Source organism: Cervus canadensis, chromosome 1 (genome assembly GCF_019320065.1).
Source record: "Cervus canadensis isolate Bull #8, Minnesota chromosome 1, ASM1932006v1, whole genome shotgun sequence".
NCBI lineage: Eukaryota > Metazoa > Chordata > Mammalia > Artiodactyla > Cervidae > Cervus > Cervus canadensis.
In genome coordinates this window covers 124,259,579-124,276,224 of record NC_057386.1, presented here as the reverse complement: position 1 = coordinate 124,276,224, position 16,646 = coordinate 124,259,579, and the positions used below count along the sequence as shown (strand labels likewise).

General features: G+C 45.1%; 2 protein-coding genes across 5 annotated transcripts in view; one reads left to right on the top strand and one right to left on the bottom strand.

Moving 5' to 3' along the window:
• IFT81 (intraflagellar transport 81) overlaps window positions 1–16,646 on the top strand; it is a 209,636-nt gene that overhangs the window by 44,617 nt on the left and 148,373 nt on the right. The window lies entirely within an intron of this gene.
• Window positions 1–16,646, bottom strand: part of P2RX7 (purinergic receptor P2X 7) — a 56,217-nt gene that overhangs the window by 17,949 nt on the left and 21,622 nt on the right. For 3 of the 4 annotated variants that reach the window (XM_043441019.1, XM_043441038.1, XM_043441030.1), the window contains 6 exons: window positions 14,524–14,692; window positions 13,313–13,381; window positions 8,908–8,980; window positions 6,542–6,638; window positions 1,869–1,949; window positions 1,110–1,239 (listed from right to left, as the gene is read on the bottom strand). In XM_043441019.1, coding sequence (XP_043296954.1) covers window positions 1,110–1,239; window positions 1,869–1,949; window positions 6,542–6,638; window positions 8,908–8,980; window positions 13,313–13,381; window positions 14,524–14,692 — 619 coding nt within the window. The remainder of the gene's footprint in view (window positions 1–1,109; window positions 1,240–1,868; window positions 1,950–6,541; window positions 6,639–8,907; window positions 8,981–13,312; window positions 13,382–14,523; window positions 14,693–16,646) is intronic. The other variant, XM_043441046.1, reaches the window with a different exon arrangement.

The window sequence follows — 16,646 nt, the reverse complement described above, 5'->3', positions numbered from 1 at the left end:
AACCCTCCAAAGAGATTGCTGCTGCTAAGTCGCTTCAGTCGTGTCTGACTCTGTGTGACCCCATAGACGGCAGCCCACCAGGCTCCCCCGTCCTGGGGATTCTCCAGGCAAGAACACTGGAGTGGGCTGCCATTTCCTTCTCCAATGCGTGAAAGTGAAGTCGCTCACTCATGTCCGACTCGTAGCGACCCCATGGACTGCAGCCCACCAGGCTCCTCCGTCCATGGGATTTTTCCAGGCAAGAGTACTGGAGTGGGTTGCCATTGCCTTCTCCAAAGAGACTGCAGGTGTGATTAAATAAAGATCTGGAGAAGAGGAAATCTGGATTATCTGGGTGGACCCTATAAAGACATACTGATCTTTATGAACAGAGAGGCAGAGAGAGATTTAACACAGGATAAGAAATCAATGTAGGGGACTTCCCTGGTGGTCCAGTGGTTAAGACTGCATGCTTCCAGTGCAGGGGGGCACAGGTTTGATCCCTGGTCAGGGAACTAAGATCCCACATGCCCCAGAGCAAATAGGCCTGCAGGCCACAGTGAAGGATCCCATGTGCTGCAACAACGACACAGTGCAGCCAAATAAACAAATATAAAAATATTTTTTTAAAGAAAAGAAAAATGAAATCAATGTGACCACTGAAGCAAGATGCTATGCTGCTGGCTTTGAAGCAGGAAGAACGAACTATGAGCTAAGAAATGCAAGGAATGCAGTTTTAAAAGGTGGAAAAGGCAAGGAAATGGATTCTCCCCTAGGGCCACCAGAGAGAGCATGGCCCTGCCAGTATCTTGATTTCCGCCCAGTGATACTCATTTTGCACTTCTGACCTCCAGAAGTGTAAAAAATGTGTTGTTTTAAGCCACAAAGTTTGTGTTAATTTGTTACCACAGCCACAGGAAACTAACAGATGAAGGGTTTCACACATAGGGTTGTTGTGAGATTAGATGTGATGCAGGAAAAGTCCTTGTCACTGAACATGGATTTACAAAATCCTCCATGAATATGAGCATATTATTAAGACCCAGTGGTCCAGCCTCTTGGCCATTTGTCATCCTCCATCCCTTGACCCACCCTCCCCACATTCCACTTTACAAACAGGCATCACCAACCTGAATTGCCATTTCTGAAAAATTATCTCCTGTTTCTTGGAAGATATCTCCTAGTCGGAAAATGGGACACTGTGGATCCCGAGTCTTGTGAAAGGTGCAAGTGCTGTTTAAATCCGGCAAGATGTTTCTCCTGCACATGATGGAAGGCAAACAAGCAAGTGAAAACTGGGATCCATCTCTTTCATGGGCATGAACCAGTGTGGTACCTGGCACTGTGAGGGCCTCCAATGATCCTGCCTTCTGGGATTCACACCCTGTGTATTCCCCTCTTACACTGTACAGTGTTGGTCTGTGTGACCAGTAATATATGATAGAAGTGATGGTGTGTCACTTCTGAGATTAGATTATAAAATACAGTGGCTTCTCTCTTGGTTACTATCTTGCATGCTTGCTCTTTGGCTTGGATCACTTGCTCTGGGGAAGCCAGCCACCACGTCCCAAGGGGACTCAAGCAGTCTGAAGGAGAAGTCCACACCGTGAAGAACTGAGCTCTGATGACAGTCACTTGAGTGAGCTTGGAAGAGGATTTTCCAGCCCCAGTCAAGTCTGGAGATGGCAGCAGCCCCCACTGACAGCTTGACTGTATCCTAAGAGACCCGGAGCCAGAACCGCCCAATGAAGTCATTCCCAGATGTCACTCCAGGATGCCCAGAAACTTTGTGAGAAAATTAAAGTTTGTTGTTTTTAGCTTCTAAGTGATGGGGTGATTTGTTATGCAACAGTAGATAACAAATACAGCTAGACCTTCTGGGCACTTACGTGGTGTAATTGTGGCCAGGGAAGTCGATATTATTCTTGATGAGGACAGTAAAGTTTTCAGCACTGACCAAGAGCGCAGGCCTGAGAGAGAGAAATGCAAAATGGGATCAGTGACGACAGGGACCAAGGGAGTCAGTGAGCCAGTGACCAGAGGCTCTCATTTCTTGCTTGGGTCAATATGATGGTTGGAGAGAAATGCAATCCAGTGGGCAAAACCTCCCAAAATTCTCCAGCTTCTCCAGGAAGAATTTCTCCCTTCTTAAGACCCCATGGAAGGAGTTCCCTGGTGGTCCAGTGGTTGATAATCCTTGCTTTCACTGCAGGGGCATGGGTTTGATCCCTGGTCAGGGAACTAAGATCCCACAGCTGTGTGAGGTGGCATAAAAAACGACTCCGTGGCACTTACTGTGATACTTCTCACTCTGATATAATGGTATGTTTAGGTATGCACAGTGGTGTGTTGATAAATGTTTAAAACAATAAGCCCTGATATTGTAGCAGTTACTGACTATTGTGGTATAATTACCCCCACCATTGCTGATTTCAAGCTACCAATAGACCATCACTGAATTGGAATTGGGAAGGGATGAGCATAAATGGCTCAGAGCTGGTACAAGCCAGCTCCAGCACACTCCTGTTTGTATTTTCCACAATAACCTTGGTGATCCTGCAGGGCTGAGACAATAATTTTCTCATCTTGGCATCCTCAGCCTTTAGCACAGGGCCACACATACATACTTGGCTCTATCATTCATTCTCTAAAGACTCTGAGTAGTATAAAATCCTCCATGAGCGAGAGGAGCCCAAATTCTAGACTGCTGGAAGGTCCACCCACCATTGATTCATTCAACAAATATTTATTGTACCGGGAATGGGGCTGGGCCCTTGGGACGCAGCAATGAACAAGACAATCGAGGTTTTTGTCCTGGTGAGGTTGAGAATCTGTTAAAGATGGAGAGAACAGGCTCCACAAAATGATGCTGCTGGTATCCTGTTTCCTGGCACAGCTGAGTAGGTGGCAAATTGGGAGAAGCACAGGCTAAAGGTAGAGGGTATTTGGAAGGGAGCATCAAGAATAATCTGCTCTGGGGACTTCCCTGGTGATCCAGTGGTTAAGACTCCCTGCTTCCATGGCAGGGAACATGGGTTCCTTCCCTGGTTGGGGAACTAAGATCCCACATATCGCAAAGCAGCTGAGCCTGGGCCCTGCAGCTGCTGAGCCCACACACCGTGGAGCCCGTGCTGTCACAGAGAGCCTGTGTGCCACAACTAAAATCCAGCGCAGTCAAAAACTTGTTTAAAAAAGAAAGATCTGCTTTTTGTTTCAGGACTTCCAGAGTGAAACTTTGGCTCTACTGGGGATGTAATTATAGAGAACACTATAATTTTTGCTTTTCCACATCAATTCCCCCCCTCTAGCAGTAGCACCTCCATTTTCTCCCTTTGGGAAAGCCAGGTCTCTTCCATTCTCAGTCCACTGTCATCTCCTGCCCATCCCTTACAGCTCCCAGGGTGGGTATGTGACCTGGAGCTGGTTTAACAGTGTAATCCACAGGGTCCAAAAGTCTGTTCTTTACATCTGTGTCTGTTTTGCTGTCTTGCATATAGGGTCATCTCTGTGGGAGAAGGCGAGGGTGGGATGATTTGAGAGAATAGCATTGAAACATTTATATTACCATATGTGAAATAGATCACCAGTCCAGGTTGGATGCATGAGACAGGGTGCTCAGGGCTGGTGCACTGGGACGACCCTGAGGGATGGGATGGGAAGGGAGGTGGGAGGGGGGTTCAAGATGGGGGACACATGTACACCCATGGCTGATTCATGTCAATGTATGGCAAAAACCACTACAATATTGCAAAGTAAATAGCCTCCAATTAAAATAAATAAATTAATTTAAAAAATCACATCCCAAATGAAGCAGCTTGAATTTCATGGTAGTCTTAATATAGTCTACATTTTTAATAAATCATCAATTAAAAAATATTTAATCAACCAGCTTTGTGCTGAGCCATCTTGATAGAAATAAAATACCATTTTCACCTCAAAGAGTCCCTAATCCAATTGGAAAATGCTAACATAAAAGCAATAATAAAACTATACAATAATGACAGAAAAAAACCAAACCGTGTAATCCAATCCCCTTGGCTGCAGTGATTGACTCTCTGACTGTCACATGCCTTAGGCCATTGAGAACACCCCAGGATTATTGTGGGAACTATTGGGAAAGAAACACTTGTTTTCTCTAGGATTATTAATAGCAAGGACAGCATAAACCTGGAGTGCCCCAGACCACAGTGGGAAGAGAGCCGGCATGGAAAAAAAGAACAGCTTAGAGAAAGGTAGAGGAAGAGAGAGAGAAAATCTTAAGACATCATTTAAAGCCTTGATCAAGCCTTGCCTGAAGCTAGTGTTTCTGGACTTCTCATTTATGTGAGCCAAAAACACAAGCCAAAAATTAACAGTCCTTTTTTTTTCTGAAGCCGTTGAAGTTATACTGTCACTTGCACACACACAAAATCTTGTTTACAACAGATGCCTGCTATTTGTCAGACCCTTTGCCTTTAGAACATTCCAAACTTCTGGGCAACATGCTCAGAATCAAAGGACTAAACGGTCCCTTTTATTTCTCTTTCATGACACTTAAAATTTCCTTTTCTGAATGACAGCCCTCTGTGCATGTGTCTTATCTCTTCTTTTAGATTGCAAAACCCTTGGGACCTGCTCCATATTTGGGTCTTCTTGTATTTTACAAAAAAAAAAAAAAATGAGCACAGTTCTCCCTACTATCTGATAATGGACGTGTTGGAGAAACAATTTAATGAATCATCTTAGTAGCGGTTTTATATAACATATGAGAAACTGAAGGTAAGGGAGGTACTTGTCCAGGGTCATGTAAAATTGCAGCCCAGGGCCCAGAACATCAGAGATGCACGGTATTTATGTGATGAATGAGTTGCTGGCAGAGCCAGGGTGAAAACCACAGGTAATCAAGAAGCCTCTTGCCTGGAACCAGGGCCTTCTTGAATGTAGGCTCATGTCCTGCCCGGGTCCTGGATAATTTCTTCTGGGACAAAGAATCTTCCCTGACCTACAAATGAACCTGGGTAGTGCCATCAGTGACTGAGAGCCAGACAAGCTGGTCCTGCCTGGTGCTTCCCACTCTGACGTCAGGAACTTTTGCCTGAAGCTCCTAAAAAGTTAGTTTGGGAAAGTTTTCTCTTTGCCCCATAGATGCTGATGGTGTGACCCTGAGTCACAGTTCTCTAGAACTACACTGTCCAACACCCCCAGGCACGTGTGGTGTGTGTGACTATTTAAATTGTGTCTGTGTGTGCTCAGTCGCTCAGTCGTGTCCAGCTCTTTGCGACCCCGTGGACTGTAGTCCGCCAGGCTCCTCTGTCCATGGGATTCTCCAGGCAAGAATACTAAGTGGGTGGCCATTTCCTCCTCCAGGGGATCTTTCCGACCCAGGGATTGGACCCATGTCTCCTATGTCTCCTGCACCGGAGGCAGATTCTTTACCACTGAGCCACTGGGGAAGCCCGACTATTGAAATTAAATTAAACTCAAAATTCAGTTCAGTTGTGGTAATCACATTTCGGGTGCTTAATAGCCACATGTAGCTAGTGGCTACCAGATTGGATGGTGGAGGTACAGAATCTTTCTGTCATTGCAGAAAGTTCCATTGGACAGTGCTGGTCTAGAACCACCACACGTCTAGGGGCAGATCATGTGTGCGTTTGTGTGTTATTGGGCACTTTAGAGTGTGCCAAGCACAGGGCTCACTTTGCAATCACCGTATCATCTCATTTAATTCTCACAACAGCCCAGTAAGGTTGGTGCAGTTATTATCCTCATTTTATTTTTAACTGAAAAAAATATATTTTGGCCACGCTGCTTGTGGGATCTTAGTTCTCTGACCAGGGATGGAACCTGCGCCTCCTGCGTTGGAAGTGCAGAGTCTGAATCACTGGGCCTGCTGGGGAAGTCCTGTTATTCTCATTTTAAAGACACGGAAACTGAAACCCAAAGGGGTTAAGGCACTTGTTCAAGGTCACATATGCAAGGGTGCATTAAAGCCCGGATTTGAATCCAGCTTTCCTTATTCTCTGCTGAAATGCAGCCCTCCCAGTGTTTTCTGAGATTTAACATCAAGTTCTGCCTTCTGGGCCTGACCTTGAGAAGCATCAACACAGGGGAGCACCAAATGTGTATGTCACTGTGAACATTTAAGAAAACTTCCTTTCCCTTCCCTTCCTTCTCTCCTCCCTTCCCTTCTTCTTCCTTTTTCCTATTTCCCCTCTCACCTTCTCTTCCTTAATCTCTCAGTACAGACACTGACAGTCAGAATGGACCCTGCTATAGCACTGGAGGTGGTGTCTGGAGGTGCCCTGGAAAGTACTGGAACATTCAAGGGGCAGGGGGCACCCAAAGGTGCTCAAGGTAGTAGCTATTTACCAGCTGTTCCAGAATTATGTCAATATTTTGACCACAAGCAAGGCCCTCCCAGAGACCGCTAGTGTGTCTGGCCTGGGAGTCACTAAGCCAGTTAAGAGCCGGGACGTGGGGAGGGAGGATGGTGCTGAGAAGGAAAGCTGGAGCAGTGCCTGCAGAGCTTCATCTGCTCGACGCTGCGGGCCACTGTGTCTGTCCCCTCCCTACAACTCACTCCGGAGCCTTTTCCGCTGCCTCGACAGGACACCAGGCGAAGACTTCACAGGTCTTCTGCTTCTTGTTATAATCTATACATCTGCCGGTCTGGATGCCTGTGGAGGGTCGAGGGGTTGTAGAAGCACAGGTGTGAAAGGACTGTGGGAGGAAACTCCGCTCCACCCAAGCAAGAGGCTGTTTCTCAATCCAAGCAGTTTTAGTTTCTGTGTAACCTCATCCAAACCACAGGCTTACATAAGAAAAACCAAGCAAGCAACACATCGAACGGTAAGTTTTTCAAAGAAAGATCAAAGAGAAGACATAAAGACCACAGATGCTGTTGGATTTTTGCTTGCTTGTTTGTTTCTTCACAAGAAAAGATGCCTGAGAGGGAGGCTGAATAGGGTATATTCTTTTGCCTGGTATAAATGGGCTAGCACATGGCTTCTAAACAGGCATCTGAGTTCCTCTAGGTGTGTACAGCATGGACCAGGATGCACAGGGCCACGGACTAAGCATGGCACATCTTCCTGGAGTATCAGTGTCACTAACAGATATTTGAGGGGAAAGTTAAATAGTAAATAGTTAACTCTTCTCCAACTCAAATGCACAAGCCTTATGGAATGGAATTGAATATTCAAATGCCTTTCTGTGCACATGTGTGTTATAAACTGGCTTCTTAGGTGGTGCTAGTGGTAAAGAACCCGCCTGCCAATTCAGGAGACATAAGAAACATGGGTTCGATCCCTGGGTTGGGAAGACCCCCCTGGAGGAGAGCACGGCAACCCACTCCAGTATTCTTGCCTGGAGGATCCCCATGGACAGAGGAGCCTGGCAGGCTACAGTCCATAGGGTTGCAAAGAGTTGGACACAACTAAAGTGACTTAGCACATGTTATAAACACTGATGGCCAGAGAGGATGTGGAGAAAAGGGAACCCTCCTACACTATTGGTGGGAATGTAAACTGATACAACCATTGTGGAAAACATACGACCATTATGGAGAACACTGTGAGATTCCTTAAAAAACTAGGAATAAATCTACTATATGACCCTGAAATCCCAGTACTGGGCAAAGCAGTTTTAGTTTCTGTGTAACCTCATCCAAACCACAGGCTTACATAAGAAAAACCAAGCAGGCAACACAGCGAACGGTAAGTTTTTCAAAGAAGGATCAAAGAGAAGACATAAAGACCACATATGCTGTTGGATTTTTGCTTGCTTGTTTGTTTCTTCACAAGAAAAGATGCCTGAGAGGGAGGCAGAACAGGGTGTATACCCTGAGAAAGTCACAGTTCTAAAAGACACATGCACCCCAATGTTCATTGCAGCACTGTTTAGAAGAGCCAAGATATAGAAGCAACCTAGATGTCCATCTACAGATGAATTGATAAAGATGTAGTACATATATACAATGGAATATTACTCAGCCATATAAAAGAACGAATGAGTCAGGTCTAGTGAGGTGGGTGAATCTAGAGCCTGTTGTACAGAGTGAAATAAGTCAGAGAGAGAAAAACAACTATCATGTATTAACTCACATATATGGAATCTAGAAAAATGATATCAGTGAACCTATCTGAAGGGAAGGAATGGAGAAGCAGACGTAGAAAACGGACTTGTGGACACAGTGGGCTAAAGAGAGAGTGGGGCGAGTGGAGAAAGTAGCATTGACATATATACACTATCATGTATAAAACGGGAAGCTGATGAAAAGTTGCTGCATAACACGGGGAGCCCAGCCTGGTGCCCTGTGATGACCTAGGGGGATGTAAAGGAGGGAGGGGAGAGAGGCTCAGGAGGGAGAGGGTACGTGCATATTGTGGCTGGTTCAAGTTGTCATACGCCAGAAACTAACACAACATTGTAAAGCAGTTTTCCTCCACTTAAAAACAAAACAAGACAATGATATTTTTACTTCTTCTTGTTCTCTTATGTGACTTTTGTTTTAATGTTATGTGCCTTTTTAAGCTAAAACAAGATCTCTGGAAACTCTGCAGGTTGATATTGCCCCCAAGGGTCCTGTGGTGGGGGGAGGTACACATTCATGCTTCTCAACCTTCAGGGAAATTCAAGAGGAAACGTGTAGAATACTCAGATGATGCTACGGGCCGTTCAAATTTTCTATCAATGAGAACCCTGAAGGGGCTAATTCTGTGAGGTTTTCAGGAGCTGCCCTCACTGGGAATTAGAGTCACATTCATAGTCAGCAATTGGTCCTCTGGGTTGAGAGTCAAGGCATGGGGCAGGCACAGGCTCATCCGTGGCCCGAGGAAAGTGGACGAAGGCAGCTGAGGGCCAGAGGCTAAAGAGCTGGGCTTCTCAAACATCACCAGGATTCCAGACCATCCCCCCACGGGTCTCAGAAAAAGAAACAGAACATACCTTTGCTCAGCGGGCCCAGCCATCCCTTTTTACAACCCCGATCAGAGGAACAGAGCGTCCTGCGGGTGGGGTACTGCAGAAAGAAGGACAAAATAGTGGGGAATAAATTGTGTCTCTAAGATATAGGAGAGCAGATGTCTATGTTCACACATACATTTGTGTGAAGATAATGCTCAAAAATCGAAACAGCCAAAATAGCCACCAATAGATGAACGGACAACTAAAATCTAGGACATTCATGCAATGGAATGTTATTTGGCCATGAAAAGGAATGAATGAAGTACTGATACATGCTACAGTGTAGATGAAACTTGAAACATGATGCTAAGTGAAAGAAGCTGGACAGGAAAGACCACGTTTTGTATGATTCTGTGTATATGAAATGTTCTGAACAGGCAAGTCCATAGACAGAAGGGTGATTGGTGGTCGCCAGGAGCTGAGGGAAGCGGGGTACTGAGAGTGACTGCTAATGGGTATGATGTTCCTTTTTGGAATGAGGAAAATGTTCTGGAAACTGACTGAGATGATGTTTGCCCAATTCGGTGAATATACTAAAAACCACTGAGCTAAACACTTGAAAATGGTGTGTTTTATGGTACATGACTTATATCTCAATAAAAAAATAAAAATAGGGACTTCCTTGGTGGTCAAGTGGCTAAGACTCCTCACTCCCAATGCAGGAGGCCAGGGTTCAATCCCTGGTCAGGAAACTAAATCCCTCTTGCTGATATAAAGATTTCATATGCAGCAGTGAAGATCCTGCATGCTGCAACTAAGACCTGATGCAGCCAAATAAATGAACACTTTTTAAGTTAATAAGTATATAAAAGTAAGTAAAAGTCTAAGAAGCATCTGCCAGGGGCCACTTTCAGGGAACAGCCCTTGGTTTGGAGAGCGGAGGCATGGATCATGCAGCCTTGTGGCTGAGGAACCAAGTGAAGCAGACAGGTGCAATGGCTCAGCAGGAAATGTGGAAATCAAGGACTCCAGCCAGCCCTCTCTACCGGCCTGAGAAAAATGAGGTCAGTCAGCTTCCAAGACTAAGGGCTGAGGGCAGAATGAGGAAAAGAATAGGGAGATGGCTTAGTTTATGCATTCTCGACTTCCCAATTTTTGAGGACCATGTTTAATGGCCAGTCTTAGGGACACCAGGAGTTTTGTGAAAATAGGCTCTTCCGTGCAGTGTTACAGAAATACAGGGGAGGGCCCAGGCTTAGACGCAGGTGCAACCAGGTTTGGCAATAGCTGCACCATTTTCTAGCTGAGTGGCCTTAGCCAAGTTATTTTGCCTCTCTGCACCTCAGTTTCCTGACCTGTAAAAGGGGAATGGACAGATTTGTCTTGTATGGTTGTTGTGAAGATTAATTGAGTCATGATAAGAAAGGGGTTAGCACGTGGCTTTTGCTTAGTGAATGTTTCCTGTAGTTTTCAATCTCTTTCACTTTCATGTTCTCTTTTCTTCCCAAGTTGCCTTCTTCCTGTCACCCAGCATGTCCTTGGTTTGCTGCTCTTGTGATCCCTGACTATATTGTGAACCCTTTGAACACAAAGCCTGGGTTGTGTCTTTGTAGTCTGAGTGCCTGACACATAGTGGGTCTGGATAAACATGGAAAGAATGAATGAATGAATGATCATTCACTGTGGCTCTTGGGAAGTTATGTTATTTTGATTATCGACTGGAAAGAACTCTCAGGAAAGAAGATAAACCGACTCTATTTTACTCTCAAGGTGAAATTCCAAAATTAAAAAAAAAGAAAAAACAATAGACATTCGAATCATCTCTTTTGTGATTGTCACATGCATCAACGATGGCCACAAATTCTTTGTCACTCTTGCCATTGGGAGGTAGAGCATCTTCCCTTCCCTTTGAAGCTAGGTCTGACTCTGAGTGAATAACCAACAGAAGGCAGTGGGAGTAATGCTGCATCAGCTCTAGTCCTGAGCCTGGGAGGCCTAGAAGCTTCTTTGGGTCTGAGGGATCCTGAGGTGTTGTGAGGAAGTTTGGAAAGACTACGTGGAGAGACCCTGAAAGGAGGAGAAGCCTTAAGGGTCCCCAGAGAGGAAGAGAAGGCCAGCCAAGCCCAGGCCATGAGAGCCCCCACACAGATCCCAAGATCAGCAGAACTGCCCAGCGGAGCTCTGTCAACCACTGAACTAACTATGAGAGCTCCTAAAACGCTCATGGCTTTAGGGACTTCCCTAATGGTTGAGTGGTTGAGACTTCACCTTCTAATGCAAGGGGTACAGGCTCGGTGCCTGGTCAGGGAGCTAAAATCCCACATGTCTCACTGCCAAAAACACAAAACATAAAACAGAAGCAATATTGTAAGAAATTCAGAAACGACTTTTAAAAAAATGGTCCACATTAAAAAAAAAAAAACCAACTTAAAAAAAGAAATGCTCATGGCTTTAAGTCCAGCAGGTTCAGGGTAGTTTGTTATGCAGCAATAGATTATTAGGACCAATGTCTCTTCATTTCAGTGTACACCTCAGGCTTGGCCATATTTACTGGAGACAGATGTCAAGCCCTATCCTTGACTTCCACCTTCTGGTAAGAGTTGCCGGGCCAGGGGCAGCAGAGGGGTGGTTGTCAATATGCAAAGAGGAGGCAAATTTCCCATTAGAGCAACCCAAACCAGCTCTGATCACAGATTAAAATCCCAAGAGTTACATAGTATTCTCCAGGCTGGCATTGCCTCCACAGAGCTCAGTCTGAGTGACATCTGTCTGAGAAGGAGTAACTTGTCATTTGGGTCATAACAGCTCACATTCCACTGCTTTTTACAATGTATCATGCCTTATTTCCAGCCTGTCACAGAGATTAGCTCATTTGTTTCAATAATCCCAAGAGCTAGGTTTTGCAATCAGCCCCATCTTGCAAATGAATACACCAAGGCACAGAGCTGTGAAGTTACCTGCCCAGAGTCACAAAGGTAATAAGTCAAGTTTTGAACCATTTGCAGTCTAGCTCCTAAAACCCAGGCTCTTAATCTCTGTGCTATCCTGACCCTCTTCCTTGACTTCTTTTACAAGTCTCTTTATTTATTTCTTGTAAGTCTCAATAACTTGAAAAGTATCTGTGAAAAGTGCCACGGGGGCGGGGAGGAGTGTGAGTAGCAGTTTCAGGGTATGGGACAAGAGGGAACCAAAGGCCCCAACTGGACTCAACTTTCAACTTTGGATGCTGCTGGGTAGGGAGATAGAAGGGAATATTTAGTTGGACAGGCGCCTGGCTACTTCATTAGAGTAGCAGGGACATTTAGGAGAGATGGGGGCAAAATAAACATAGAGAGGTCTCTTTTTAGGGGATCATTATTGAGATAGACCTGAAGGGAACGTTTGCTTATTTCCAAATTTAGGTAGAAATGATGGCAAGGACTGTGATGCGAGAGAGCATATCCACACTGAGTTCTCAGACACTCAGAAATCTAGGCCTTGTCACCAGAGAGGGCCGACGAGCAAGACCCAGAGGCAAGGCTGGTCTTCCCCACAGGCTTCTGCACCTGCACCTCTCAGCGTTGGGACAGTCCCTGGTAAAACACAGGTGTCTTACTTGAGAGGGGAACAGCAGGAGGGTGTTGCCTAGTAAGACATCACTATAGACAAACTTATCAGAATAGCAAGTTGTCATTTTACAGAGCAGTGAACAAGCCTGGGATGGGACAGAATAAGATACACATGTTTTTATAGGGAAGAAAGTTTTCCGGAAGAAGGCAGAGGGTTCAGAGAGAGTACAGAGAAGGCAAAGCAGGGTGGGGAAAGAGTGAGTGGATGGTGGTAGTGAGGGTGGGAGATATCGGGGCTTCCCCACTTCACACAGAGCCTAAAACTCAAGAAGTGCAGTGAAATATCACACTTGCACTGTCTGACATCTTCCCAGGCTGGCCCTGCAGGCAATTCACAGTGAACAGTGGGAGAAGTTGTGAATGAGGACAGCCGGATTCTAAGTCTGGCTCTGCCTCCAGCAAGCTGTGTGATACTGGGAAGGTCACTGAACCTCTCTGATCTTTGTGCTGACCTATAAAATAAGGCTGGGAGTGCTGTTACCCACCTAAAGTTGTTGTGAGGCTCCACTGAAACACGAGACACTGTGCAAACGCCAAGGATCCCTGCTGTCCTACGCTGCTCCGGGAGCAAGCAATGGAGAAAGCAGGCCTTGAGCTGCACAGGCTCCTAGGGCTACAGCTGGAGACCCAGGGCGACCGAGAGAGATCTGGTGGTTACAGAGTGAGAAATGCAGGGTCTTCTCACCCTTTCCAGCCAGCCCAGATCTACATCCCTGCTCTGTAACAAGCAGAGGCTCAGTCAATATTTGTGGGCTTCACAACACCCCTGGTCCCAATTTCCATTTCCTCTGACCTGTGCCTCCTCCAGGAACTCTTATCACCCATCCCCCCCTCCTTACCTCAGGACACAACCCTTGCTCTTGGCCTTCTGTCTTGAGAAAGTTTGTCATCACAAAGAAGGAGTTCCCCTGTGGAGAAAAAGGAGAGAAGGCAAAATGGCAAGCACTTTGAGAACAGAACTGCTTAATCATAGTAATCCAACTGGCTAAGTGCCCGGGGGCGAACCTTTCTACTCTTCTAAGCTTCAGTCTCTAAATCTGGGTCTGGAAGCAAATCAACTACCCAGAGCGCTTAATATCCAAGCTGGATGAGCCGCCCCACTAAGCTGAGGGAGAGCGGAGGAACATTCAAATTGATTGAGCACTCATTTTCCATTCCAGCCTCAAAAGCAGCCTTTTCATTTTGGGGGACACAGTAAGTCCCATTACATTGAAAATCAAAAGATGTGGGGAAGCAGAGGTGGGGGTGTTACCTCTATCAGAATGCTGTTCAGATTATCCAGGACTTTAATGAAAGGGTCATAGGGCATCCCACCACCTGGGCAATAGGTGGAGATTTTAAAGACCCTCTGTTAGAAACAAATGGATAGCAGCTTGGCTTTTATGGTTTTTCAAAGCTTTCCAGGTTCCAGGGACTGCCAATGGGCCCTTTTGTCCCTCTCGCCACCCCCCTCCATCTGTTCTTTGGTGTTCTCAACCCCTCTTCAATCTCTTCCTTTTGAGAATTCTATGTTCATTTCCTCTTTTTGCAGATTGAGACAATCTCATGCCCTTTCACTGTGGTCCACACCCTTCCATTCTTTGTCATCTATAGCCTTTCTTTGTGCAAAACTGTAGCCAAGAGTTTTCCTGGAGACGTTTTTGTTGATAAAATGCCACACAAACAATATAGAAGGGCTGGTCCCTTCCAGGCAGAAAGTTATTTGCCCTTCTGTATCTAGGTAAAGCTTGCTGACTTGATGGCCCTGATTCTGAAAAGCTATGTATAAATCAAGTTCGAGTGAATCAAATCATGTTTTCAATGCACCAGGACATATTGCTATTTTGAGAAACCCTGTAGGACTTCATAAAGCAAAGTATCATTTCCTTTGAGTTGCTGGATCTGACCCAATTTCGCAATTTTTAGGTTTTCTCAGTTGGGATTTTCACAGAGCTTTTTAAATGGGGCCAGTGTTTTTCTGGAGCGAGTCTCTAGGTCCCAGGGGAGGCGGAGGAGGCCCTGGGGACAGTCACCAGGGATGAGTCCTGGGAGGATGCTGACAGGTGCTCACCTGCAAGGGGAAGGTGTAATCCGCCATGTCAAAGACATTCCACACAACCTTCTTCTGCCCGTTCTCCATAATCTCCCTTTTCACCTCTGCTATCCCTTTTATCTTGCTGTGCACAGAACTGATGACAGGCTCTTTCCGTTGGTACCGCTTGTCACTCACCAAAGCAAAGCTAAATAGCAGACACAGAAAAGCATCAGCAGTTTTCTCAAGGGAGACACAGTGCCGTGGTTTTGGATGCAGGAACTGAAAGCCAGTTCCATTAAAATCCAAGCTTTGCTGGGTGACTTTGGGCAAGTGATTTGCCTTCTCTGTGACTCACTTTCCTTACCTGTAAAATGGGGAAAATAGTCATGCCTACCTCATGGGGTTGTTTTGAGGATGGACTGAGATACCCATGCAAACTCCTTAGCACTGTGTCTGGCTTATAGTGAGCTTTCACCATGTGGAAACTGTTGTCCCCAATACCAGCCTCTAATATCACCTAATATAGACCTTAATTTATAGATTGCCTTCTCAAAGAGCAAAGTCCACCCCAGGTCAGTCCACCAGCTGAGGTCTTTGACTGGTCTACTGTAGAGCCCAGAGCAAGACCTCTTAACCATGTGCTATATTTGTTCATACCTGATGTGGCTTTGCCTCTGGTTTCCTGCCTTCTGATCTATCCACAAGCTATTAATACCTTCTTCAGAATATGACTCTAAATTATTGGGGTGGGGGAAAGAGAGGGAAAAAGTGGAATTGATAACTAAAAATGGTAGATTCCATCTCCATTTATCCATTTTCTGTTTCCCATTGCCATGAATAATTGAATTTATTTTATTTTATTTTATTTATTTATTTTTTGCCACCCCGTGCATCATATGGGATCCTAGTTCCCAGACCAGGGATCAAACACATGCATCCCCTGCAGTGGAAGTGTGGAGTCTTAACCACTGGACCACTAGGGAAATCCTTTAAGAGTTTGTTTTAAATGCTTTGTTTATTCGTTGGGCATGTGTCTATTTGGTCTCTTCCCTCTGCTCAGCCTCTAATATCTGAATGTTGTTAGGCAGTCAGTAGCTGTCCTCTAGGAGCTGACCTTGGGAAACCGAGATACTGTGGGCCAAGGCTTGGTCCCAGCTGTTCTCAACCTTGTCTGTACAGTATAATTACTTAGGGAGCTTTCAAAATTGCAGCTCCCTGGTCTCATCCCTGGAAACTCTGATTCAATAGGTCTGGGAGTTATCCAGGTGCCTATGTATTTTTCTAAAATTGATTCTAATGCACAGTCAGGGTTGAAAACCCCTAAGAGACTCATGGAAAAACAGCTCACATTTGGTAATATGAAGTACTGTACATCTGAGGTGTATTCCCCATGCCCCAACAATATCACTCTTAGGTGTATGCCCCAGAGGAACCCTCAAAGATGGGGCCCAACAAGTTATATACGGGAAATTGTAAAGCTGCACTATTTATAATAGGGAAAACTGGAAATAATGGAAATATCCTCAAACACTGAATGGGTGAATAAATTGTTAGATTTATTCACTGGAATGTTCTGTAAGAGTGAAAGTGAATGGAGAACCGCTTGCATCAATGTGGAAATAACAACATTGAGTAAGCAAAGCATGCCACAGAATGAGATAAAGTTTAAAGAAATTAAAAACGACATTATTTGCTTAAACAAATACCTGTCCACACATATTCATGGCAGCACTATTCACAATAGTCAAAAGGTGGAAATAACCCACACGTTCATTAAAAGATGATGGATATTACAACCTAGATTACTGTACCCAGCAAGGATCTCATTCAGATATGAAGGAGAATTCAAAAGCTTTACAGACAAGCAAAAGCTGAGAGAATTCAGCACCACCAAACCAGCTCTTCAACAAATGCCAAAGAATCTTCTCTAGACAGGAAATGCAGAAAGGTTGTATAAACGTGAACCCAAAACAACAAAGTAAATGGCAACGGGACCACACCTATCAATAATTACCTTAAATGTAAATGGGTTGAATGCCCCAACCAAAAGACAAAGATTGGCTGAATGGATACAAAAACAAGACCCCTATATATGCTGTCTACAAGAGACCCACCTCAAAACAAGAGACACATACAGACTGAAAGTGAAGGGCTGGAAA